The 27,466-nt window shown below is 35.6% G+C and overlaps 1 protein-coding gene across 9 annotated transcripts; it reads left to right on the top strand.

The window, feature by feature from the left end:
- The first annotated feature begins 15,747 nt into the window (after positions 1-15,747).
- LOC100246893 (pentatricopeptide repeat-containing protein At2g13600) lies at positions 15,748-27,451 on the top strand. Of its 9 annotated transcripts, none has more exons than XM_019223183.2 (6): positions 15,760-16,024; positions 16,195-16,396; positions 20,556-22,373; positions 22,561-22,666; positions 23,520-23,766; positions 23,914-27,451. In XM_019223183.2, the coding sequence occupies exon 3, from the start codon at positions 20,596-20,598 to the stop codon at positions 22,357-22,359; it is 1,764 nt and encodes a 587-aa protein (XP_019078728.1). In that variant the 5' UTR covers positions 15,760-16,024; positions 16,195-16,396; positions 20,556-20,595; the 3' UTR covers positions 22,360-22,373; positions 22,561-22,666; positions 23,520-23,766; positions 23,914-27,451. The 9 variants fall into 9 exon arrangements, with proteins under 9 accessions (XP_010656754.1, XP_019078728.1, XP_019078726.1 ...); XM_019223181.2 differs by having other exon boundaries at positions 22,561-22,651; XM_019223184.2 differs by having other exon boundaries at positions 20,556-22,336; positions 22,561-22,651.
- Positions 27,452-27,466: the final 15 nt, after the last annotated feature.

Below are 27,466 nucleotides of genomic sequence, written 5' to 3' on the forward strand. Positions count from 1 at the left end.
AGTTGAAACAAAGAAGTTATGTGTGTTTGAAAAAAACTAGTCAGAGAAGAAAGCTAAGTTCGAAATTGACAACTTGAGTTTGAAATGGTTTTTGGCCATTTAAAACCCAAAGGAATGCAAGAAAATTTTGGTAGAGGCTAAGTTTGAATCCTTCTACCCGTTTCAAGAAAGAGGCATACATTTTGAACTTAAAAACATGGAGTTTTTGCATGGATAGTGGGTGAGTTTGAAATTCCCTATGAATTTCAAACTTATTATGCTAATTTTTAAACTGAGCTTTTCCCTTCCACTTATGAGTTTGAAATTGATTTTGAACTAACCTAAATTTCAAACTGAACCACTAGTAATCGAGTTTGAGCCCTAAGATGCTCGAAATGTGTTCCAAAGGCCTCCATCCAATTCAAAACACTTTGTATTCAATTAGAACTCATAATTTTTAAAACTCTTTTAGGTTGTTTATGACTTTTCCTTGTAATAAGTGGCCAATGAGAGGGTGCCACATGTAGGTCATTGATGATTCTATATAAACTCTCTTAGTTCTAGATTTTAGGGGGAGAAGAATATGGATCTTGAATCTTTTTTTGAAAGTTTGACACTTTGTGGGGAAGAAGACGAGAACCTTGGTTTGTTTTCTTTTCTTCTTTATTGAATAGGTTGTCTTTAATTTCTTTTAATTCAAGTTATCGATTTTTACCCTATTATGGATTGTGAATGTGACATCACCCCCATGAGAGGCTAAAAATCCAATTTGGAGCTTGAAGCATGAAAACCTAGGGTTAGATTTGTAGGGAATTAAACCTAACTCCCAACCCGTGAGAAACAAAAAATTAGAGAAAACACACGCCAAAGAAAAACAATCACACACACAAGACAGTATTTACGTGGTTCGGCAATTTGCCTACGTCCACGGAGTTGCAGGGATATCACTATTATCAGGGAAGAATACAGAGTACAACCTGGCGGCTACAATATTCTCTCTATATATATAGCACGGCAACCCTACCATACTAAAAAACCCTAATTACAAAAGGTGGTTTCACAATGGGTTAAACGGGCCCAACATGCCTCAATAAATCTCCCATTAAAAAGCCATGCAATATTATTCGGGTCGGGTCGTCAAATCGGATCAAACAAAACTAGGCTCCACAAAGCCCAACAAATCTCCCACTTGGAGACTAGTCCAATCACCAACATCAAACCGCTATCCTCCAAGAAACAATCCCTTATCCCTACAACTCATCCTCCTGTCCTCAAGCTAGAAGACCAATTGAAGCTGTACACAGCTTCAACTTCTCAATAGTGACACCCTTAGTCAACATGTCTGCCGGGTTCTTAGATCCACAAATCTTCTCAAGTATTACCAGTTTATCTTCAACAAGATAACGGATAAAGTGGTATTTTGTTTGTATATGCTTTGACTTTGAATGAAAAGCCGAATTTTTGGCAAGAAAAATTGCACTCTGACTGTCATTGTGTAGAATGTCCATTTCCTGCTTCTTACCCAATTCATCTAAGAAACCATGTAGCCAAATCATCTCCTTTCCAGCTTCAGTTGCTGCAACATACTCAGTTTCTGTGGTAGACAAAGTAACAATCTTCTGTAGATTTGAAGCCCATGATATAGCTGTACCACCTAGAGTAAAAACAAACCCAGTAGTACTCTTTCTACTATCAATATCACTAGAAAAATCAGCATCTACATAACCCTGCAATTTCAAACTTGCACCTGTGAAGCAAAGACATGTATCTAATGAACCCTTCAGATATCTTAAAATCCACTTGACTGCTTCCCAATGCTGCTTTCCAGGCCTACTCATGAATCTATTCACAACTCCCACTGCATGTGCAATGTCTGGCCTTGTACACACCATAACATACATCAAGCTGCCAATAGCTGAGGCATAGAGCACCTTGCTCATATGGTCCCTTTTTTCTGTCTTTGGTGACTGTTCTTTGCTTAGTTTGAAATGACTACCCAAGGGTGTGCTCACTGGTTTAGCTTCATTCATGTTGAACCTGCTGAGAACTTTCTTCACATACTCTGACTGTGAAAGCTTCAATGTACCATTAGCCTTGTCTCTAATGATTCTCATACCAAGGATTTGCTTTGCAGCTCCCAAATCCTTCATTGCAAACTGTTTGGACAATTGCTTTTTCAGATTATTGATCTTCTCAATGTAAGACCCTACAATAAGCATATCATCCACATACAACAGTAATATGATGTAAGAGTTGTCAAAGGACTTAACATAGCAACAATGATTAGCTTCACATCTCTTGAACCCAATTCTATGCATAAAATTGTCAAACTTCTTGTACCACTGTCTAGGAGCTTGTTTAAGGCCATACAAGCTCTTTCTCAGTTTGCAGACTAGATTCTCTTGTCCCTGAACAATGAACCCTTCTGGTTGAATCATGTAAAGGTCTTCCTCCAAGTCACCATGAAGGAATGCTGTCTTCACATCTAACTGCTCAAGATGTAAGTTTTCTGCAGCCACCATTCCAAGTACAAGTCTAATTGTTGACATCTTCACAACTGGAGAAAATATATCTGTGTAGTCAATGCCCTCCTTCTGCTGGAACCCTTGAACAACTAATCTAGCCTTGTAACGTTTGCTACCATCATGCTCATTTTTTATTCTGTATACCCACTTGTTGTGCAAAGCCTTCTTTCCTACTGGTAATTCAGTCAGTTCCCATGTCTGATTCCCCAATAGGGAATCCATCTCATCCTTCATGGCTAACTCCCACTTGCTTGAATTCTCATCTTGCAAGGCTTCATCATAACACTCTGGCTCACCACCATCAGTCAACAGGAGATAATTTAAAACAGGTGAATAACGTTGCGGAGGTCTAATGTTCCTGGAAGATCTACGAACTTCAGCTACAGGTGTACTCAAATCTACCTGTGAATTTACACTCTCCTTATCTTTTTCACCCCCTTTTTGGACAGTACTTTCAGTCAATTCATCTAAGTTGACAAACTCAGATTTCTTTTGATCTATCTCTGTAACATTTGACGTTACAGTTGACCTATCCTTGTACATAACCTGTTCATTAAATATCACATTTCTACTTCTGATGATTTTCCTGTTTTGTTCATCCCAAAACCTATAGCCAAATTTCTCATCACCATAGCCAATGAAAAAACATATTTTTGACTTTGCATCAAGTTTACTACGAGCATCAGAATCAATATGAACATAAGAAACACAACCAAAAACTTTTAAATGTGAAAACTTCACCTCTTTACCGCTCCAAACCTCCTTAGGAAGTCTGAACTCCATGGGAACTGATGGTCCTCGGTTTATCAGGTAAGCTGCAGTGCTAACAGCATCAGCCCAAAAAGTTTTTGGTAGTCCAGCATGCAACCTCATACTTCTAGCACGCTCATTGAGAGTTCTATTCATGCGCTCAACCACACCATTCTGCTGTGGTGTCCCAGGAATGGTCTTCTCCATCCTAATTCCCTGTGCAGCACAATACTCACTGAATCCTCCATCTATGTACTCTCCTCCATTATCTGACCTCAAACATTTTACTTTCAAACCTGTTTCTGTCTCAACCATGGCCTTCCACTTCTTAAAAGTTACAAATACATCAGATTTATTTTTCAGAAAATAAACCCATACCTTTCTACTTGAGTCATCAATAAAGGTGATGTAGTACCTTGAACCTCCTAAGGATGCAACCGGAGAAGGCCCCCACAAATCAGTGTGTACTAGTTCCAATTTTTCAGCCTTCGGTGTCCTGCCAGTTTTCAAGAAGCTCACCTTTTTTTGCTTTCCTAAAATGCAACTTTCACACATGTTAAAATCAATGGACTTCAATTCTGGTAGTTTTCCTTTTGACAGCAACATCTTCATCCCTTTCTCACTCATGTGACCAAGTCTGCGGTGCCATAGGCTTGTATCAGTACTTGCATCAGCAACTGCAATTGTGTCTCTTGGACATGAGGTCATATACAGAGTGCCAGTCTTCTTTCCACGAGCCAATACCCTAGCTCCCTTTGTAACCTTCCAAGTACCACCAACAAATAGTATTGCATGTCCTTCATCATCAAGTTGTCCAACAGAAATCAGATTCCTCCTCAGGTCAGGAATATGTCGAACCTTCTCCAGTAACCAAACAGACCCATTGGGCAACGATATCCAGACATCTCCCAGACCCACAACATCCAAGGCTGAACCATCAGCCAAATATACCTTACCAAAATCACCTGCAACATAATTCTGTATGATTTCTCGGTGTGGAGTGGTATGAAACGAAGCTCCTGAATCCAAAACCCAATCATCAAGTGGACTGTCTACTGCAAGAAGTAATGCATCCTGTACCTCTTTTGTTACAGCATTAGCAGAATCATCTTCATTCTTCTTCTTAGGTCTTTTGCATTGCCTTTTAAAGTGACCTGTTTTCCCACAATTCCAGCATTGTACTTGTTGGCCTGATCTAGATTTGCTTCTGTTCTGATTAGAATTTCTGGAATTTGATCTACCCTGATTTGAATTTCTATTATTACCTCTGCCTCTTGTCTCAAGGTTTAGGGCAGAACCAGATCCTGAGGTTTCACCTGCATCTCTTCGGCGAATCTCCTCAGCCAGAATTAAATCTTGTATATCATTGTACTTGAGCTTTTCCTTTCCCGTAGAATTGCTTACTGCCATCCTCATTGCCTCCCAACTGTTTGGTAAAGAAGCCAAGACGATCAGAGCACGAATCTCATCATCAAAATCAATTTCTACAGACGACAATTGATTTGTGATTGTATTAAATTCATTCAGATGTTGTGCTACTGATGCATTCTCTGCCATCTTCAAATTGAACAATTTCTTCATCAGATGCACCTTATTGTTTGCGGATGGCTTTTCATACATACCGGACAAAGCCTTCATCAGATCTGCTGTGGTCTTCTCCTTTACAATATTGTGTGCAACAGACCTAGACAGAGTTAACCTAATAACTCCTAGAACCTGTCTGTCAAGAAGCGCCCATTCCTCAGCCTTCATACTCTCAGGTTTTGTCCCCAAAAGAGGCAGATGCAATTTCCTCCCATAGAGATAATCTTCAATCTGCATCCTCCAATACGCAAAGTCTGTGCCATCAAACTTTTCTATTCCAGACGCCTTTCCTGCTTCCTCTGCCATTGCTCCCACTCAAACCTAACCCTAGGCTCTGATACCAGTTGTAGGGAATTAAACCTAATTCCCAACCCGTGAGAAACAAAAAATTAGAGAAAACACACGCCAAAGAAAAACAATCACACACACAAGACAGTATTTACGTGGTTCGGCAATATCTCCACCTTGGACCAAATTACATGAAGTTAATCTTCAATCTCTCCATGACACAAACCTTTTTGTATCATATCACCACGAAAGAGCAATCGACTCCACCTTCAGTGAAAATTCCTTCTGTTTTCATCTTGTGTGCTTTGTGATCTTTTATTCTTCCAGAAATCTTCAACCCAAGCTCTGATACCAATTGTAGTGCCAGCGAAAGCTTTGATGCCAACAATGTTAGTTCAAGAACACAAAAATAAAACAATCACGCATACGGTACACGAGGTTTTAACGTGGTTCGGCCAACCATGCCTACGTCCACGGATGAGAGAGAATAATTCCACTATACAATAGAGAATATTACAGAGGATAAAACCAGATACAACTATTGGGTTCCCGAAACATCCCATGTTTCCCCACTCCTTGTATCCATACCTTACTACGAGCCCTCTCGCTCCACCAGGTACCTCCCGTTCTTCCTCACATCTCCATCCACTTCGTATAGTCTCTATAGGCCCATCTCCATCTCATAACTTTTTCTCCTCATGACCTAGAATATTTATAAAGATATTTCCAACAACCTTCCTTATTCTATAAGGAAGTCTAATATTACAATAATATATCAACCTAGAAATATTCTATATAATATTCTTTACAAAAAAAGAATCTATACTAATTAGGAATTTGGGACACTTCCTAACAAGATTTAAAGGGAAACAATGGGTAAATTATTATAACAATGAGATTAATTATTGGTTGGGTGACAATTTATCAATTTTTATCCTATCCTTGTGAGTTAGTTTAGGGAATGATACGGTAGATAATTACCTGATACTAGTCATTCTTGGTAACTCTTGATCATTAGTTATCTTGGTTTTCTTTATTGTTATTTACCCCAAAATAAAGTTACAAATAGTATAAAGGGTTAAAAAGCCAAATCTTAAATCATAAATCAATCTCATTCATTTGATGGTTTTAAGAATCTACTTTAAAATGGAAAAATTAGGTTTTGGATGTAGGTTTGGGTTATAGAACTCAAGTTGATTGCAAACGGCCAAAGACCCTAAAACCCTAAGATCACTTTACTTAAGAAACCCTTGTTTTCTTAATTTTCATACCTAAAGTTAGATTGTGGAAAGTTCCAAACTTGAATTGATTGAATTAAAAATCAATATTCATTTTGTTATTAATTTAGCTTCATTCACTTAGTCTCATTTCATAAAAGATAATTCCCATATTGTTTTTCACTTTAGGATTCAAACAAAAACAATTTATTTATTCTAGTATTGACAATTTCCATAAGTCAATGCCTGAGGACGATACCCGGAGTACTACAAAAGCCGTAGTGACTCTTTTTGTAGTTTTTCTTAACCAGAGTTGCTATGTAAAAAGGCTCAGTATTTTAGACAACAGAGAAGAACGGTTATTAGGTTATGTAATTTAAGTTGATAATTTTGTTCCATTCATTTTGACATAGAACTTTCCTAGATTATTTGTCTTACTCTTCATTAAAGATCCAAGGTTGTTGCTTGATTAACCAGAATGACATAAGAAATTATGGGAAAGTTTGAGATAGGTTAATAAAACTTATATAAGGCCTTTAGTAGAAGGTTTTTTAAATTAAGCAAAAATATTTTTAAAATATTTTTTCTAAAAAGAACTTTTAAGGGCACTCAAGCTAGTTGTGACAATTTCAATTTTGCATAATTAGATTAATTTTACGATTATAATTGGATTTATTTTACAATTTTAATTAGATTTATATTAGAAATCCTAATTTAAGTCCACTAGTTATTTGTATCCTATAAATACCTTGCCTAAATAGGTTTTGTAGTTTGATGCAAATATTTTAAAAAATTTAGCCTTAAATAAGGTCTTTAGTTAGATTACAGAGTTGTCTTTAACCTCTTAATTGAGTTATCCCTTTGAAATTCCTATTTTACGTGGAAGTTACACTTGATTGATAATGGCTCCATACATGGTTTTTAGAGATTAAGGAGTTTGAAAAAAACTTCTTGATCTCCATGTTAGACAACCACACTGCACACACTGGTTAGTTCATAAGAAAATAAAAGAAGACTGGAAAAGAAAAAAAACAGAGAATTAAGGAAGAAGATTAGACCGAGTCTTGTGGAAAACACAATCTCCTTAAAACAGATTCGCCTTCTCCACAGGTGCTTTGAGAATCGCAAGGCGTCTGTCTCCCAGGATAAAACGATCTTCGAATGGCAGCAACAACACTCTGCAGCCACTCCGGCGAACTGGAAATTGTTCAACTCTATCACGGACACGGAAGGAAGGAACTCTTCAACACTCTGACAATACTCCAAAGTTTTTCTGTTGTTTTTTTTTTTTTTTTTTTGAAAGAAAGTCTACCACTATTTATAGACTTCAAGGAGGGAAGAACACAGACAGGTTCAGAAAGCCAAAATGAATTTGGCTTCTTGATACTCTTAGAATTCTGGAAAAATGAATGAATTTACTTAATTCAATGGATTTACTTAATTTCATTCATCCCCTTTTTCCAACAATTCCCCACATGAAAGAAATTAAGACACGATGAACTTTGTGATAGAGTACAACGGTTGAAACCTGCATAGGAGAGGTAGGTGTTACCCTTTGAACCTTCCCTTGTAGAAATATGTTTACTTTACTAGCTAAACAGTAGACACGATGTCCTTGAACTGTTCTGCCATTTATGTAGATGATGACATATCTCACACAGGAATCTTCCTAACATATTTCAGTTCTCACTTTTATGTTCATTTTGGCCATGAACATACGCCTGGTTCTGTAAGAGTTTAATAAGAATTGTGCCCTATTCAATTCCCTTAGAAGCGGCCCCACTTCACTCTTACATAGGTGATCTCTTAATCACGAGTAACCCGCATTACTCTGTTCGGATTTCCGAAGCATAAGGATCATTAAAAGCATAGCTTACCCTTTCCTCTTACGGGCATCACTATTTTATCATAGGAATGGACTAGGGAAGATCCCCACAGTGATTTAACAAAGTCTTTACAGTTTAGTTGTCCCTTTTGAACCTAGATCTCGGGATCTCCAGTCAACTAGGTTGGGTATCCACTGTATTGACTTATTCTTTTATGGGCTTTAGTCCCATTCCCCTTGATGACTTTTCAACTAACTCTCTATTTAACCCTTTGGTTAGTGGATCCACAATGTTATCTTTGGATTTCACATAGTCCACAGAGATAACCCCAGTTGAGAGTAGTTGTCTAATGGTATTGTGTCTACGACGAATGTGTCTAGACTTACCATTATACATATTACTCTGTGCTCTACCAATTGCAGATTGACTATCACAATGTATGCAAATTGGAGGCATAGGCTTTGACCACCTTGGAATATCCTCTAGGAAGTGGCGTAACCATTCAACCTCTTCCCCACATTTATCTAGTGCTATAAATTCAGATTCCATTGTGGATCTGGCAATAACCGTTTGTTTTGAGGATTTCCACGACACTGCTGCACCTCCTAGTGTAAACACATAACCACTATGGGATTTTGAGTCTTTAACATTAGATATCCAATTCGCATCACTATATCCTTCAATTACAGCGGGATATCTCGTATAGTGCAGCCCATAATCACGAGTAAACCGTAAGTACTTTAGTACTCTTATAATTCCTTGCCAATGCTTGGCTCCGGGATTACTCGTATATCTACTCAGTTTACTAACCGCATAGGCTATGTCTGGTCTTGTACAACTCATTAAGTACATTAGACTGCCTATTACTCTAGAGTATTCTACTTGAGAAACACTCTCACCTTTATTCTTGGACAAATGTAGAGTTACATCCACCGGTGTTCTAGCAACTCCAGAATTATCTTTATCAAACTTTCCAAGAATTTTGTCTACATAATGTGACTGACTTAATATGAGTTCATTTGATGTTCTTTTGATTTTTATTCCCAATATAACATCAGCAAGTCCCATGTCTTTCATGTCAAACCTTGAATTCAACATGTTCTTTGTAGATGTGATCATCTTATCATCACTACCAACAATAAGCATGTCATCTACATACAAACATACAATGACATATCCATGTTCTGTATCCTTGACATAAACACACTTGTCATATTCATTGATTTTGAAGCCATGTGACAGCATAACATTGTCAAATTTTTCATGCCATTGTTTCGGTGCTTGTTTTAAGCCATACAAAGATTTCACCAGTTTACAAACTTTCTTTTCTTGTCATGGAGCTGAAAAACCCTCAGGTTGCTCCATATAGATTTCTTCATCTAAATCTCCATTTAGAAAGGCTGTTTTTACATCCATTTGATGTATTTCAAGATTTCTCAATGCAGCAATTGCAAGTACCATCCTTATGGAATTTATTCTCGTCACAGGAGAATATGTGTCAAAATAATCTAGGCCTTCAGTTTGTCTGTAGCCTTTGATTACAAGTCTTGCTTTATACTTGTCAATTGATCCATCTACTTTCATATTTCTCTTGAAAATCCACTTGGAACTTAAAGGTTTACAACCTGGTGGAAGATCCACTAGTTCCCAAGTATGGTTTTGCAATATGGAATCAATTTCACTCTTAATGGCCTCTTTCCACATAAGACCTTCTGTAGAGTTCACTGCCTCTTTAAAAGTTTGAGGTTCGCCTTCAAGCATAAAAGTTAGAAAATCTGGACCAAAAGACTTTTCTGTCCTTACCCTTTTGCTACGTCTAGGTTCTACCTCAACTTCTTCATTTTGATCCTGACTCTCAAGCATTCTTTTTGATGAACTTGGCTCTTCTTTGGATTTACATGGAAATACATCTTCAAAGAATGATGCATTCCTTGATTCCATTATCGTGTTCTTATGAATATCTGGGATATTTGATTCATAAACAAGAAACCGATAAGCATTACTATTATGTGCATAGCCAATGAAAATGCAATCAATAGTCTTAGGTCCTATTTTCACCTTTTTAAGTGGAGGAACTGCCACTTTAGCAAGACATCCCCACATTCGTAAGTATGTGTAGGATGGCTTTCTTCCTTTCCATAACTCATATGGAGTCTTTTCTGCTTTCTTTTTGGGTACCTTATTCAAAAGGTAATTAGCAGTTAAAATGGCTTCTCCCCATATGTTTTGTGGCAAAATAGAACTTATTAACATTGTATTCATCATTTCCTTTAAGGTACGATTCTTTCGCTCAGCCACTCCATTGGATTGAGGCGAATAAGGTGTTGTTGTTTCGTGTATAATCCCATGTTGAGCACAAATGTCAACAAATGGCGATTCATACTCACCACCTCGATCACTTCTTAGTACCTTAATTTTCTTGTTGAGTTGATTCTCAACTTCGTTTTTATAGAGAACAAATTTCTCTATAGCTTCATCCTTGCTTTTTAGTAAATACACATAACAGTATTTGGTGCTATCGTCAACAAAAGTAATAAAATATTTATTACCACCTCTTGTTTGTACAAATTTCAAATCACAGATATCACTATGGATCAAATCAAGGGGTTCAGTGTTTCTTTCAACACTTTGAAAATATGACCTTGTTAGTTTTGCCTCAACACAAGTTTCACATTTATGGTTGGAATTAATTTGGAATGTTGGTATATGATTTAAGTTAATTAATCTACGTAATGTATCATAATTAACATGTCCTAATCTACCATGCCATAGATTAGAAGACTCAAGCATGTAAGTAGAAGTACTAGCTTTATTCATATTTGACTTAATAATAGTCATTACATTGAGTTTCCACATTCCATCACTCATATACCCTTTCCCAACATACATTCCACTCTTGGACAAAACAAATTTGTTTGACTCAAAGACCAACTGAAATCCATGATTATTCAGCAATGAACCAGACACCAAGTTCTTGCGAATTTCCGGTACATATAAAACATTGGTCAGAGTCAACTCTTTCCCAGAAGTCATCTTCAAGATTACTTTACCTTGACCCTTGATCTCAGAGGTGGCAGAGTTCCCCATGAACACTTTTTCCCCATTCTCAATTGGTTCAAAAGTGGAGAACATTTTCTTATCAGAGCATACATGGCGAGTAGCACCAGTATCAATCCACCATTCCTTTGGGTTAGAACCCACCAAGTTCACCTCAGAGACTACTGCTGTGAGGTCAATGTCAGAAACATTTTTAGTGATGTCGTCAATCACATTAGCTTCCTTAGGTTTATTCTTTTTGGGCAGTCTACAATCAACATACTTGTGACCTTGCTTACCACAATTGAAGCATTTCCCTTGAAATTTCGGCTTCTTTGAGATCCCTCCTTTAGGTCCCAACTTAGATCCTTTCCCTTTGTTGTTGTTCGTCTTTGCCTTGGAACTTTGACCATGTTCCACAAAGTTAGCCTTGGCCTCATTTAGAGTGTGTGCCCCTTTCTTTTCAGATCTTCTATTATCTTCTTCAATGCGAAGTCTAATAATTAGATCCTCGATGCTCATTTCCTTTCTTTTGTGCTTGAGGTAATTCTTAAAATCTTTCCAAGCAGGGGGTAGTTTCTCAATAATAGCTGCTACTTGGAAAGTTTCACTCAACATCATTCCCTCAGCATGTATCTCATGCAAGATTACTTGAAGTTCTTGGACTTGACTTACCACAGTCTTGGAATCTACCATCTTATAGTCGAGGAAGCGACCCACACCAAATTTCTTAGCCCCGGCATCCTCAGTTTTATATTTCAGGTCTAGAGATTCCCATAGCTCCTTAGCTGTTTTCTTGTCAGAATAAACATTGTACAACGAATCAGCTAAACCATGCATGACATAATTTCTACACAAGAAGTCAGAATGTTTCCAAGCATCTATAGCACTGATGACTTGGATATCGTGCTCGTCTTCTTTGAGCTTAGGAGCATCCTCAGTCAAGAATCTTGCAAGATTCAACGTGGTCAAATAGAATAACATCTTTTGTTGCCACCTTTTAAAATTTAGTCCACTGAACTTCTCTGGTTTTTCTCCTGGTGAGACAGAGATTGGTACAGCAGTAGGCATCGCTGACACTTGGGCCACAGTAGGGGTTGCCACTGGGGCTAATTCAGTTACAACAACGTTATCGGATTCAGTTGTCATTTTTCTGAAACATCCAAGAAAATGTGTCACTTTCTTTTTTCTTTTTTCTTTTTTTTACAAAAAAAAAACTTCAAAAAAAAAAACTGAAAATCACTTTACAGAGTATTCCCAGGAAAGACTAGTGGGGTATAATGACCCAGACCAGGACTAGCTTCTTTAGACAGAATATTCAGTTCCCAGGAAATTGGAGGGGTCACAAATGGTCCCGCTTAAATTCCAATTACCTTAGACAGAACTTCTTTGTATCATAATTTCCAAATTTTCAAAAGACTTGGTACAAACTTTATAAGAAGGTATTTTTCCCATAATAAAAAAAACATGAGTCACAGTCCAATGGTGTCTTACTGAGTTGAGCATGAGAAAAAGGGCTCAGGTTAAGAGTTCGAAACTTCTTTTTGTAACAAATGGTTGTTTTTTTTTTTTTTTCTTCTAAAAAAAAAACACAAATTTGAATTTTTTTTTTTCCAGATTTGTTTTTTTTTTTTCTTCTTCTTCTTCCTGATAACTTGTTTCCTTTTCACCAACCACTAGTTTTCCTTTGAAAAATTCTGTTTTAAGAATGTTAGACAACCACACTGCACACACTGGTTAGTTCATAAGAAAATAAAAGAAGACTGGAAAAAAAAAAAAACAGAGAATTAAGGAAGAAGATTAGACCGAGTCTTGTGGAAAACACAATCTCCTTAAAACAGATTCACCTTCTCCACAGGTGCTTTGAGAATCGCAAGGCGTCTGTCTCCCAGGATAAAACGATCTTCGAATGGCAGCAACAACACTCTACAGCCACTCCGGCGAACTGGAAATTGTTCAACTCTATCACGGACACGGAAGGAAGGAACTCTTCAACACTCTGACAATACTCCAAAGTTTTCTTTTGTTTTTTTTTTTTTTTTGAAAGAAAGTCTACCATTATTTATAGACTTCAAGGAGGGAAGAACACAGACAGGTTCAGAAAGCCAAAATGAATTTGGCTTCTTGAGACTCTTAGAATTCTGGAAAAATGAATGAATTTACTTAATTCAATGGATTTACTTAATTTCATTCATCCCCTTTTTCCAACACTCCATACAATAACCATAGTGGTGAATAGAAAGGAAAGGAAGCCATCATGATAACGATGGTATTGTACAAGTAATAAGGGGAGGGGGTTCTTAATACATAATATAGATATGAGGAATTTGCCTTCTTGTTCCAAAGCTTTCAAAGAAGATTCCCATATTTTTGTCGGGTTGTGAAGGATTTGTATCCTCTCAAATGTTGAGTTGAGATTTACTAGGAGCACACGAGATGTTACATTGTGGATATGAAATGCAATGTAGGTAATGGAAAGTAAGTCTAAGGGTAGTGTCTATTAGGTAAATCTATAGTAGATTCCCCTATAGTAGATTTAGATTTGAGGTCTTTTATCCTATGGTTTTTTATCTCCACATGTTGTGTGGAGGTTTTTCATGTAAAAAAAAAAATCTCTTGTCTTATGTATTGGATTGGTTTGATCTTTTTTAATTTATCAAAGAGTTTAATTGAATTAAAATTATTCAACTTTTAGGCTAATGAGAGAAAACAAATATTCACCTCCTTTAGGTATTCTCATACTAGATCAAATAATTTCGTAGGTATGACATGTAAAGTTGTAAAATTATACTAATTATTTTATCAAAAAAGATGAAATGGATCATATATATATATATATATATTGAATATTTTTGTAGATATTGAGAATGATGAAGAGGAGGCTCTAGAAGAAGTTGATTTAGAGAACTTTGGTGATCCATTTGCACATTTGGCATTTTTAGATTTTATTCTTAGAGATGAATGATGGTAATAGTGGACAATTGCTTCAAAGTGTAATGGTATCCGTAAAACTTCTTAAAAATTTTATTATTATTATTATTATTACTTATTTCATTTAAGAATGACATACATTAAAATTATGAAGAATATTATGTTGTTGATTTTAATAAGTGAGTACAAGACATTCTATATTGTATAAATAGGGATGGTAACAGGCTGGGTTCGGGATGGATCACCTTATCCCAATACCATCCGGTTTATTTATATCTATTTTCATTCCCGCCAATTTTTTTTTTAAACAAGGTGGGGCGAGGAAGGGTTGGATGAATGTAGGAAATTTTCATACCCATCCCACCCTGTTTTTATTTTTTCAACATTTGTTAATTTTTTTATTTTTTAAATTTTATTAAAAATAAATATAATTTACATATAAAAAATATTATAAATATTTATAATTTATTTTTATAAAAAGCAATATTTTATTTATATTTAAAAAGTTGAAAAATTTTAAAAAAAATTAACTAAAATAATTTTTTATTTAAAATTATATATATTCGGAGGAAGTCAAAATAAAGTCATACTTGAACTCACCTCAAACACATCCCAAACTTTTTAAAACTTTCCAAACGCATTTATCTTTATCTCAAATCCGTCCTAGTAGGGCCTGAAAAAACTCATTGCCATTCCTACCTATAAATAAATAAAGGAAATATAGCAAAAATCTCAATAAAATTTATCACTTTATATATTAAATTTAACTTTTATAATTTTTTAAATTTAATAACATATAAATTATATATTTATAATTTCATGCTAGCATCATGGTCCAATGATGGTTGAACCATTATATATTTGGTTCCACAATCATTCAGTTTTGAAAACATTGCCAATAGGTTATGACACTTTGACAAATTTTTGAATCATGGATTTACCAAAATTTCATTCAGTTTTTTTTTTCAAAAAAGAATTAAAAAATCATAAAATTTTTCGCCATTTACAATTCTATTAGCCAATAACAACTTAAATTTTAGTACATAAAGATGATTTTAATTTTAAATAAATAAGGGGTTGTTTGGAAATTGTTTTTTAAAACAATTTTATGTTATTTAAAACAAAAAAATACAGAAAATATGTTTGATAACTCAAAACTGTTTTTTTATTTTATATTGTTAAAAATAGGATATTTTCAAAAAATATATTTTTAATTGTTTTATGTTGTTTTCCCTTGTTTTCTAAGAATTGTTTAAAAAAATAATTATACAAACATGTAAAATGATTAAAAATAAAAATTATTTTTAAAACATATTTCAAAATATTAAAAACAAGTTAAAAACATTTTAGGTTTCCAAATTAACTTTTGTTTTACAAAAATTAGAGAACAATTCTAAAAAAGTGTGTTTTAGAATTGTTTTCGAAAACTATTTTCAAACAAAACTAATAAGTTTCTATTTTTCATTTTTTATCCACAACATAATTTTTCTCAAAAAATGTTGAAGTTATGCGCCATCATTCCACTAACAAAATTAAAAGGTTGCTTAAAAATATCAAATTAAATATAAAAATAAATAAACAATATAAGCCATAATTTAATAATTAATTAACACTACCCAAGAAGTTGAACCGGGCGGGTGGGCGATGCTGAATTGGAAATGGCCGGGCTAGGGTTTAGCGACCCCTGTCTTAGGGTTTTCTGCTGCGCTCTGTGTGAGATGAGAAACTTCTTGTGTTAATCTCATCGCTTCAGAGACTCCTCTCTGTCTCTGCTATCACACATTTAATTATTATTTATTTTTTTCTAATGACAATTGCAATGATTTGGTAATTGTAACGACATGAAGATCCTCTGTCAATTTCTGTAGTTGTTTTCAGACTTTCTAAGGTATGCATTTCAATTCGTGAAGAAATTACTCAAAATTATGATTTCAATAAACTCAGTTCACAACTCTGAATCATGAATTGTATCCGAGAAAATTGCAGAAAATAACAGAATTTGCTGTATATTGAAAGAATTCTAAGCGTTTCTTCTTTATTTGATTATGTGCCATTCAGATGCTAACTTGGTGTATGGGAGCTATGAGGGTATTATACAATGGATGTGAGGAACAGGAAAAGAAGAGTTGGAAAATGTGGTGTTTGAGGAAGATGGTAAATTTGGATGATGCTGAATTTCCTTATATTTTGAGAATGGCCTTGAGCTGTGACTGAGAGTATTTATTCATGAAGGACTGAATTTGACAGCAAACTCTCAAAGGTAAGTTCTTGCATTTCCACAATAACTATTCTTTTTTCATTCCTTGTAGAATTTTGAATCATAAAGTGACACGAATAATTTGATAAACAAAGAAGTGCTAGGTAGTTTTCAACAGCTCCACACAAAAATTGTGGTCTTTAGTTGTCCGGGAATGTGCATCGGGAATCTGCCTTAGAATACAAATTGAGTAACTCTATCATATCCATGCTTTTTCTTTAATCTGCTGGAAAAATGTTGTTGCTATTGCCTTCCACCAATTAATTAGATAGGTTTCTTAGTAGCTAGAATCTTCAAGAGGTTAACTTGACAATAACATCTTGACCATTGATCAATGACCACTAATAAGATATATATAGAATCATTCCAAGATGTTACTCACCTGATGATAGGTGTAGCATATTTAACAGAAAGAAATACTTCTTAACTAGTACGGGACTTGGTTTGCAAAATATAGTTTTTGTATTTGGTTGAATATGTCCCTCAAATCTTAAAGCTCCATTAATTGAAACTTAAAATTTCCCTCTCTTTTTCCAAAATTTGGGATGTCTCAAAAGAGAGTACTAGTTCTATGAGCAATGAAGAATTTATGAAGGAATGGTGCTTGTATGCCTGTCCTGCATGATACTTCTTGGTTTAGGTGTTGAACCAGGTCTTTGCTCAATCTTTAGATGTTAATGGAAATAGTTTCATCTGCATCAAGCTGATGTGAACATTGGCATCCTGAAATTTAGCACAGATATCCTCCAGGAAAACAGATCTCCTCAACTTCCTTAAGGTGTGTATAAGGATTTTCACCTTCTCCTCCTTTAAAATTGCTAGAAGAGGCACCAACTAAGGTCTAATCATGATAGGTGGTACAATGCATGAAGGAGTGACCATCCTTGGTGGATTGAGTTGATCTCATTGTTCTATTTTGAATGGTTCCTGCACGGGCACATAATGGGCATAACTTTGACTTGCTTGATATAGGCTTGCTTGATGTAGCTTAGACTTGCTTGATGTTGCCAAGTCAGTTTTCATCAATGCGTATGTGCAATTAGGCAACAAGGAAGTTAAACACTAGAGTGTGAAAGAGAGAATCCTTGAAAGTCTTTGATTTGAAAGGCTCATTACTTATAAATCTTAGTGCTTTGGCCAAAGTCTCCCTTATGGGCACCCAAAATATCTTTTAGAATGAAAGGGTTTCTGGAGTTCAGAACCCTCTACACTATCTACAATGTGCACAATATCATAATTCACTTGTTTTCTTCCTTGTGGGCCTCTTATACCATCTCTTTTAGACATGTTTCAAAATTGCGGTATCAGTCATTGACTTGGAGGGTTCCGAGGCACACCGGTGAACAAATGTTTTCTATGCAAAGGTGAAGAGGAATCTTGCGATCACATCCTTCTTCATTGTTCTAAGGCAAGTTTGTTATGGCAGTTGGTCTTGTCCTTGTTTGGTGTGGTTTGGGTGTTGCATACCTTAGTCCAAACCAAGGTTTAAAATATCGGTAAATATGGATATATCGGTACTTGGATTTTACAGATATATTGAAAATATTAGAGAAATATCGATGGATATTTTGACAAAAATATCGATGAGGTGAAAATTATTCAAAATTCACAAGAATGCTTGAAAAAACTAAAAAAAAAAAAAAATGATAAAATGAGTAAGAATATATATATATATATATATATATATATATTAAAGTTATTTTGTTAGTGTAATTAATATAAGTACGATTAAAGATAATATTTATCAATTTTTTTATAAAAAAATTAGCATAAATTCCTTTAATATATTTATATTAATTTATTTTAAAAATTAGAATACTTTTATTAAAACATATTTTATTACATTTTAAATAAAAAATTAAATTGATTTATATAAAATATTTTATTTGAGATTTGATTTCTAAAAATTTATTACAAGTGACAATTTTTCTATTAACATTAATTTATTTAAATAATTAAAATTATTAATAATTTATCTTATCAAATTAATTTTAATTTATAGAATATTAGGACTTCATTAATTTTTTTTATATTGTAGCAATTTTTGAGTAAAATTATACTTTAAATATTTAAAAAAAAAACATTTAAAATTAAATAAAATTAAATGGATAAAGAAAAAAGAATGAAGATAAATATAAAAAGTAGTTAAAAATAAAATGATAATATAGATTTAAAATATAAAAAATTAAAAATGAATAATAAAAAAAAAAAAAAGGATAAATATTTTTTAAAAAAAAGCTTTCAAAAAAATCTCCAATATTTTCCTGATATATTGGCGATATATCTCTGATATTTTGACAAACTTCCTCCACTGTTTTGCGCATTGTTCCACGCTTGATTTTTTCGTCCATTTTTTGCCCCCAAACCGATATATCGCCAATATTTCCCGATATTACTGATATTTTGCTGAAATTTCCACCGATCTATAATCGGTGCCCAATATCGTGTCGGACACCACCGATATACAATATATCGGCGACATTTCGCCGAAAAAATCCGAAATTTTAATCCTTGGCCCAAGCAACAATTCTTAGTTGGCATAACCACTGTGTTGGAAAGAGGAGAAAGAAAGCATGGAATGTTGCTCCTCTTTCTTTGTTTTGGATTATTTGGGAAGAGAGCAAGAGAGGGGCTTTTGAAAATGTTGAGCTTTCAGATGGAGAGCTAAAGTTCTCTTTTTTTGTGTAACTTTTTAGATTGGTCCAAAGGGGGCCTAGGGTAAGAGTCCTTCTCTATGATTGATTTTATTGATTGGTTAGGATGCCTTTAAGGGGAGGGATTTCTTGTTTTTTCTTTGGAGTGCACATGTATACCTTAGGTGTACTGGATGTACCCTTTTTTTGGCTCTTTAATCTATATTTCTCTTTTGCCTATCAAAAACAAACTTAGTTGGCTTTCGGTTTGTAATTCGAAGGGGGATGGATAATGTTGAGAGGTGTTTGTCTATGTGTATAGTTCTCCTTGTATAGGGGAGGTGTTTAGTCTTACGTTGATCAAGTTTTATATTTTGAGGGGAAGACCTCTCATCCTTCTCTTGTACGTTTTATCATAATCAATATATCTTTTGTTTTTTATTTTAAAAAAAAAAACAATATGCACAATATCTACAATATTTGAAGTATTCTGAAGTATTCTAGATAGTTCCCACACTATTTCAAATTGTTCTACAATGTTCTCTGGATAAATCCACAATCCTGGAGGACTCTGGATAATCATGGTTCCCACACTATCCTAGAAAATTCAGCCATGTTCAAGAGATTTTCACCCAACTCAGGATAAATTCATAGACCTGTGGACTCATCACTCTTCTGGAAGCTTCTAGATATGTCAACCTCTTTATCTAGCTCCAAAAAGGGTTCTATGCAGTCTTGCGTTTACTTCCCTTAGCAGCTTCTTATTATCTCTAAAACATTTTGGCCTTCTCTAAATACATGTGGGGTGTCATTTGTGCACGGTGTGACACTTAGCTTAGTTATAATTTGATTTTGGCAAAGATAAAAAGGTTGGCATGCTTGATACTTTATTAACAACATATAAGATTTAGTTACATGTATATGGGTAGATTGTGTGTGTTATAACTTAAAAACATTCAACAAACACCTAACTTTTATCCAAGTTTACTCAGTCATCCTGTTTGTGTTTAAAACAGGGCACAAAGCTACTGCAGGATCTGGAAAACCTTAAAGAAAATTTTATGCTATGGATGTGACATTGTCAACGTAATTTTATACATGATTCAGTTCCAAATGTCTTTACTGCAATGTTTAAAGTATTATGGTGTTTTTAATGACACAGCCTGTCTCTAGTCTGTTTGGTATTCTCAGCTTATTGTCTTGTATTAATTTGAACGACTAGTGAGATAGATTTATTGGTGGCTGAGGGATAGTGTAGGAAATATGCTTACATTTTTGCTATTCTTAATTCTTGTAACATTAATGACTTGAATATGCAATTTACATGCAATTGCATATACTATCCAATTGTGGATTGTCTATACTATCCAATTGTGGATTGTCATTTCCAATTGTTTTAGTTTTACTCATTTTTTCAAGATAATCCTTTAATCATGTTACAGATTCAAATTCTATATAATTCTGTTATCTTCTTGCTCTTCCCTTGTTAATGAGATATTTGTCTCTTAAATTCTATGCTATTGATGTAGGGTTAATGGTTTCAAAATCTGGTAGATAATTTTCTCTTTAATGATTACGGAAACTCTCAGTTCACTTTTGCATCACTGCTCCAAAACCAAGGCACTTCGTTGTGGTCTTTCCCTTCATGCTGCCGTTTTGAAGACAGGCACACAATCAGATGTTTTTATGTCCAACCATGTTCTCAACATGTATGCCAAGTGTGGACACACTACCTTTGCTCGTCAAGTGTTTGATGAAATGTTTGAAAAAAACCTTGTCTCTTGGTCAGCTATGATCTCTGGCTATGACCAGGCTGGGGAGCCTCAGATGGCAATTGACCTGTATTCCCAAATGTTCCTTGTTCCAAATGAATATGTCTTTGCAAGTGTTATTAGTGCCTGTGCCAGCCTCTCAGCTGTGACTCTAGGGCAAAAGATTCATTCTCGATCATTGAAGTTTGGCTATGAATCCATCTCTTTTGTCTCCAACTCGCTTATCTCTATGTATATGAAATGTAATCAATGTAGTGATGCCTTATCAGTCTTCACTAATACTCCTGAACCAAATTGTGTCTCCTACAATGCACTAATTACTGGATTTGTGGAAAACCAGCAACTGGAAAGAGGGCTTGAATTTTTCAAACTTATGCGCCAACAAGGTCTCATTCCAGACCGTTTTGCTTTCATGGGAGTTTTGGGGATTTGCACCACTACAGAGAATTTGAAGAGAGGAGCAGAATTGCATTGCCAGACAGTCAAACTTAATCTTGACTCCACCCCTTTTATTGGCAATGTGATAATAACAATGTATTCAGAGTTAAATCTAATACAAGAAGCAGAGAAGGCCTTTAGATTGATTGAAGAGAAAGATGTGATTTCATGGAACACCCTTATTGCTGCTTGTTCTCATTGTGATGATCATGCAAAGGGCTTGAGAGTTTTCAAGCACATGACAGAAGAAACTAATGTAAGGCCTGATGACTTCACTTTTACCAGTGCCCTTGCTGCCTGTGCAGGGCTTGCTTCAATGAGCCATGGTAAGCAGATACATGCTCATCTAATGAGAACGAGGCTGTATCAGGATCTGGGAGTTGGCAATGCACTTGTGAACATGTATGCTAAATGTGGTTGTATTGGCTATGCATATGATATATTCAGCAAAATGGTCCATCACAATCTTGTCTCATGGAACACCATAATTGCTGGATTTGGAAATCATGGGCTTGGGGAGAGAGCTGTAGAACTTTTTGAGCAGATGAATGCAAGTGGGATAAGGCCAGATTCAGTTACATTTATTGGACTTCTAACAGCTTGCAATCATGCAGGGCTAGTAGATAAGGGGCAATTATACTTCAATTCTATGGAAGAAACTTACGGAATTGCCCCTGACATAGAGCATTTCTCTTGTCTTATTGATATGCTGGGACGGGCTGGGAGATTAAATGAGGCAGAAGAGTACATGAGGAAATTCCCTTTCTGGAATGATCCAGTTGTTCTAGTGAGCTTGCTTTCTGCTAGCCGTCTGCATGGAGATGTTGTAATTGGGGAGCGTTTGGCTAAATGGCTTCTAAAACTTCAGCCTGTGACTACTTCTCCTTATGTATTATTATCAAACTTGTATGCTTCAGATGGGATGTGGGACAGTGTTGCAGAGGCAAGGAAGAGGTTGAAGGGTAGTGGTTTGAAGAAGGAGCCTGGCCATAGTCTGATTGAAGTGAATGGAAGTGTAGAAAAGTTTACAATAGGGGATTTTACTCACTTGAGGATTAAAGAGATAAAGGGCATACTCAAAACTTTGAGCTGGGCAGTAGGTGAAGTTACTTTATACAATTAATCTTTCAGAAAAAGGTGTGTTATATTTTAATTTCGTTTACTGGCATCTAAAACATATCATGGCAACAGGATAAGTCATAACATACAATTTTATCAAGAATTTGATACACGAAGTATGTTAATTTCCTGCATGTGTTGGTTTATTTTGTTTCTTTCCTAGTCCAGTTATAAAGTAATGCTTTCCATTCTTTCAAATGTCCAGTTCTATGATCAACTGCAGAGACACGGAGTTCACACTTTGATGTGGACAGGTGGTGTGAAGAAAGGAAGAGTCTCTGAAATATTGATACAAGGTCATAACTATATTGGTAAATGCTTATGAATTCTCTGGAAAGTTGTCTTCAAACAAAAACCAGACAACTTGTGGCCTTGAGCATCAATCTATCAGAAATCTGACAGGCTGGATATTATAGGCCACATAACAAAAAGGGCAAAAAACAGGGCGCTTTGCACATTATTTGAAGTAAATAACCAGCAATCATATTTGTTATAACTAGTGTCAACATGTCTTTACATGTTTTGTGGCATTAGTTATCCGACATGTTAATGATCGATCTGGATAAGAATCCTACATCTGTAGGCTTCAAACTCATCTGCTTAGAGTGTGTTTGCTTCATCTGAATGAAATATTTCCATTGATGTACCATTTTAGATGACTTCTCTCTGTCTTTTCATTGCTTTTGAAATGAGTGTATTTCATTTTATGCATAGGTTCAAATATCAGGGGATAAAGAATTTGTTTCAATACATCACTATCATAGTTTTTGTGTTTTCATTTTTATGATGAGTCCATTATGGAGGATGGAATTTTGGTTTGAAATCTTAAAAAAATTAAATGGAATGATTTGTGGCTCCATGGATGCCAAAGATCTCCTTAATTAATTGGGAGAAAATGTTAACTGTGGATGTGAGATGAAGTAATATATTTTTGCTTCTTTTGTCTGACATTGATGGGCCATACATTTATTCTATTTTTAGGTTGTTGATGTGAAAAGACCTGCTTATGTAATGAAATATTTGCTCCTAACACCAATAAATAAATAAATAACTACATAAAACTTGCTTCAATGACCAAATTTGTATTTTATTTGATCCGTTATTGCTTAACAAAAGCATAACTCAGATGCAAAAATTTGACAGGAACTTTTATTCTTTTGGCAGGATCCAACTTTTGGCTTACCAAGAGGCTGTGATTAATTGCTGTCTGATCTCCTGCCATTGGCCCGCATTTTCTTATGAGTGATTTCTTAGACTTCCATTTTCAATCTGTGACAGAAACTTAGAAATCCACTCATAAAAGGTGTATTCACTATTCAATGAGTCGGATGGCAATTTTATTTGGCAAATATATGCATTGCAGGGAATGGCCTGGAAGCATTGCAAAGCTTACTTGCTGGGTATGCAAAGCGTAACTGTTTGTTTTTTGTTCCGATAAATATTTAATTCCAATCCCTGGAAAAATGTGTCCTCTATTCAGAAACCTAAGGCCTGCTCTATTCAGAAACCTAATGGGTGTTTCTTTTTCTTTCTGTTTTTTTTTGTCCCCTTCTTTAAGGCCCTTAATGTTTCTGGGAAAGCAGAATTTGAAGAGATCTTGTCAAGAGGAGAGGTGTGTTGGAGACAAATATCCATCATGAAATTGACCAAGGGGAATGTAGTTTACAAGCTTTTCCAGAGGTTGGCTAATGGTTAAAGGAGGAAGTTTATTAAATCCATTCAAGCCACAGATGTATCTGGTTTGTTGACCGGGAAAATATTCTTAGAAGATTTTAGGTTTCTTCAGCTGTCACTACAACAGCAGGAAGGGAGAGAGCTGTTGGATTGAGGGTTTAGAGTGATCTCCTCTTCAGAGGTCTATGTGGTTAGGGTGCCCCTTCTTCTTCTGAGGAAATTTGGGAGGCTGCTCCTCCAGATGAGTGGGGGACATCCCAGTCTTAATGGTTTTTGTCTAGCATTTGACAGATATTGCCTAAGATAGAGAGAAGATCTTAATGAAAATACTTGGTCGATGCTATGGCAGTGGGTTCATCAACAAGCACTGATACAACTTTCATTGTCCTTGTTCTTAAGAAAGCCACTATTGATGGAGTGAAGAAGTTCAAGCTCACAAGCTTGGTTATTAGTCTTTTGTAAGTTCATTGTTAAGGTACTGTCCTTGTGCAGTCAAGAAGTGCTTCATGAGATCATTTCCTCTTCCTAGGAAGGTTTGCTCAAGGGTAGACAAATACTGGACATTGTGTTGCTAGCTAATGAGATGGTAATTGGAAAGTTACATTGTGTTGATAGCTAATGAGAGATGAGAATAAGATACCAAGAAAATCAGTGGTAATGTTAATTGGGACTATTTGGTTTTGCTACGTGAAATGATGGGTTTTGGGCAGAAATGCATTAATTGAATAGAGTGTGAAATGACTGGTTTTGGTAAAAAATAAATGGATTAGTTGGATATGTCTCTTGTTTGATTCTCTATTTTGGTTAATGACACACCAATTAGTTTGTTCCAGAATCTCCTAAGATAAGGACTTCACTGGAGTGTTGTTGAGTTTCTCACCTTGGGTATGGCTATGAATGTCACCTTTCCCTTCAGCACTTGATGTTTGCAGCTGTTACACAAACTGCAAGGTGGACAAAGAACAAGTTTTGTTTCTTAGTTGTGTCCTTTGGTTCTTTGGAGTTGTCTTGAATTAAAAGTTAATTTACACATAGTATGTACATCCAGTAGGGCTACTTAATTAAAAGTTAATTAAGGATGCAGCATATTGAACTTATTCATCTACTTGATGCCCACCTTTGTAATGCCAAGGGTAATTCAGAACAGGCTTGGTAAGCTCTAGAGAGACTTTTTGGGGTTGGGTTGGGAAGGAACAAATTTAAATCCCTTTTGGTTAATTGGTGGTCATTTGCTCTTTGAAGGATGAGGGTGGTGTTGGGATTAGAAGTCTTACTACTTTTAACAAGTTAGGCTAGTGGCTTGGGAGATTGCAGTTACAAATGATGAAGTTCTTCTTGGAAAGCATTTTGCAATGGAGGTGAAAGGGAGGATAAGTTGGTAAGACATCTATTTAAGAGGGGTTGGTTCTGTGTTAAATGTTATTGCAAGGCACATTCTACAGGGCACATCTCTTTCCTCATATTGGTGGTATTAACTTCTGGTGCTCCTTTTAAGGGTGTTTTTATTGTTGTTGTTTCAGCAGCAGTATGGGTGAGAATCCCTATTTATCCACTGGCTGATGAGAGGGGGAAAGTATCTTCTTCAAATGGTGCAGCAGGTTTAACCAAAGTGAGGGGATGATTTACCACCTTCTTACCCATTGCTCAGTTTCTCATACCTTATGGCCCTTTGTTTTCCATCTTTTGGGTTTGCATGGTCCACCCTTACTCAGTAAAGAATAGAGTTAGCTGGCCGACTGTTCCATAACAAAAAGCAGGAAAGTGTGAAGAACTGTCCCTTTGAGCTTATTTTAGTTGGTTTTGAGGCATGGAACTATTGGAGTTGAAACTGAAAAGTATCTTTCTTGAGTATTTGTTTGTTTGCTTGAGGGAATCTGTAGGGAAGGGGAGGCCTAAGGCCCTTTGTATTGCTTCTTTCCTTTTCTGCCTCTTTTGTGTACTGCTAGTAAACTTCTGTGTATTATTAGGATGATGTCCCCCTGCTTTAGGTGTTTTCTAGTATCTTTTCTATTTCTTCCTGTAAAAAAGGGGCCATGCTTAAGCTTCCATATGCTAATTATGTTTTTCACAAAGTGGGCTGAACATTGCTCTAATACCTTAGCGTTTGCATGTTTGCAAGGATTCTTCTCCCTCAGCTGTGGCTGAGAAACAAAAGTATGAACTTTTTGTGGAATTGCTAAACTTAGTTGCTACAAGATGAGCAATTAATCTACCTAAATATTGGTGAGATCCTATTAAATTCTATGGTTCTCTGTTCCCTCCTGGAATATGTAGTGATCCAACAATTAGACAGTAAAGATAATTAGTGTACTAGAGTTTCTTTTTAATGTTTACATCCTTAGGCCAAAATTTTCATCCCCTAGAATGCAAACTTCCATGGAATAGCATTTTTCATGCAATGTGCCTTCATTTGTTATACAGAGAAGCATTTCAATTCTCATTGGATTCTTTTACATAGTCTTTTGCTAAGTTGAAGATTTACTCAACAGACAAACTCCCCTTCAAAGTGTTTACCGTAGGATGTACATCAAGAACTGGCTCAACTATTGGCTTTTAGGCTTTGCAAATGTCTATTCTATGTGCTCCTCTGCTCTCCATCTATATTCTATGGGATGGAGTTGAGAACTTGGATAATGACACTTTTAAGTTGGGAGGATTGAGCCTTCACTCTTCTAGAGAGTAGGGGCTTTATGTATGTGGTTTAAGCACCCAACCCTTGACTAGAGGGTGTTGATATGATTTCTTGGTGACAAGTCCATCTGCATACTTCCATTCTTATAATTTAGATGCTATATCGCTATCTCATCTATCGACTACTTTTTTGCCATGTAGCATGTTTCAATGAAGGGGCCACCTACAAAGCTGCACAAGGGAACACCATGTCGGTTCTTTATAGTATGATATGAAGCAGATGGTGATGGAACTTGCAGAGCAGTGGGCAAAGGATTCCTTTTACTAAAGCTGAAACCAAAGGCAAGTATATATGGTGATGAAGCAGTAGTTCCCTTGAGCCTCCATTTACTGAGAGCAGAGATTTTTTGGCTGTTGGTTTTGCTTTTCGGTCAATCTTGTTTGTTAAATTCAACTATGGCCAGGATTACTATCTCGGTGTTTGAACGTGTCTGGTGAAGGAATTCAACAAGATGCAGTTGACAAGATTGATAGAGCTTCCTTCTTTGTTAACATGATCTAGTGCAACCTCCCTTTCTGTTGCTTTTGCTCTTTGTGATGAATCAAAGTCTTCTACTATTTTGCACTATATGGATTGCATGAGTTGTTCATTTTCATAGATTTTAGCTGGCTTTCCAAGCCAGGGCTGTGTTCTTGGAGCTTGGAAGTTAAAGATGAGGGTGTGTTTTTGGTTGTGAAATCATAATTTTTGTTCTTCTATGGTATAGAAATGTACGGTGGTTGACTTTTAATATGCATGACTTCAA

Source organism: Vitis vinifera, chromosome 11 (assembly GCF_030704535.1).
Source record: "Vitis vinifera cultivar Pinot Noir 40024 chromosome 11, ASM3070453v1".
Lineage (NCBI taxonomy): Eukaryota > Viridiplantae > Streptophyta > Magnoliopsida > Vitales > Vitaceae > Vitis > Vitis vinifera.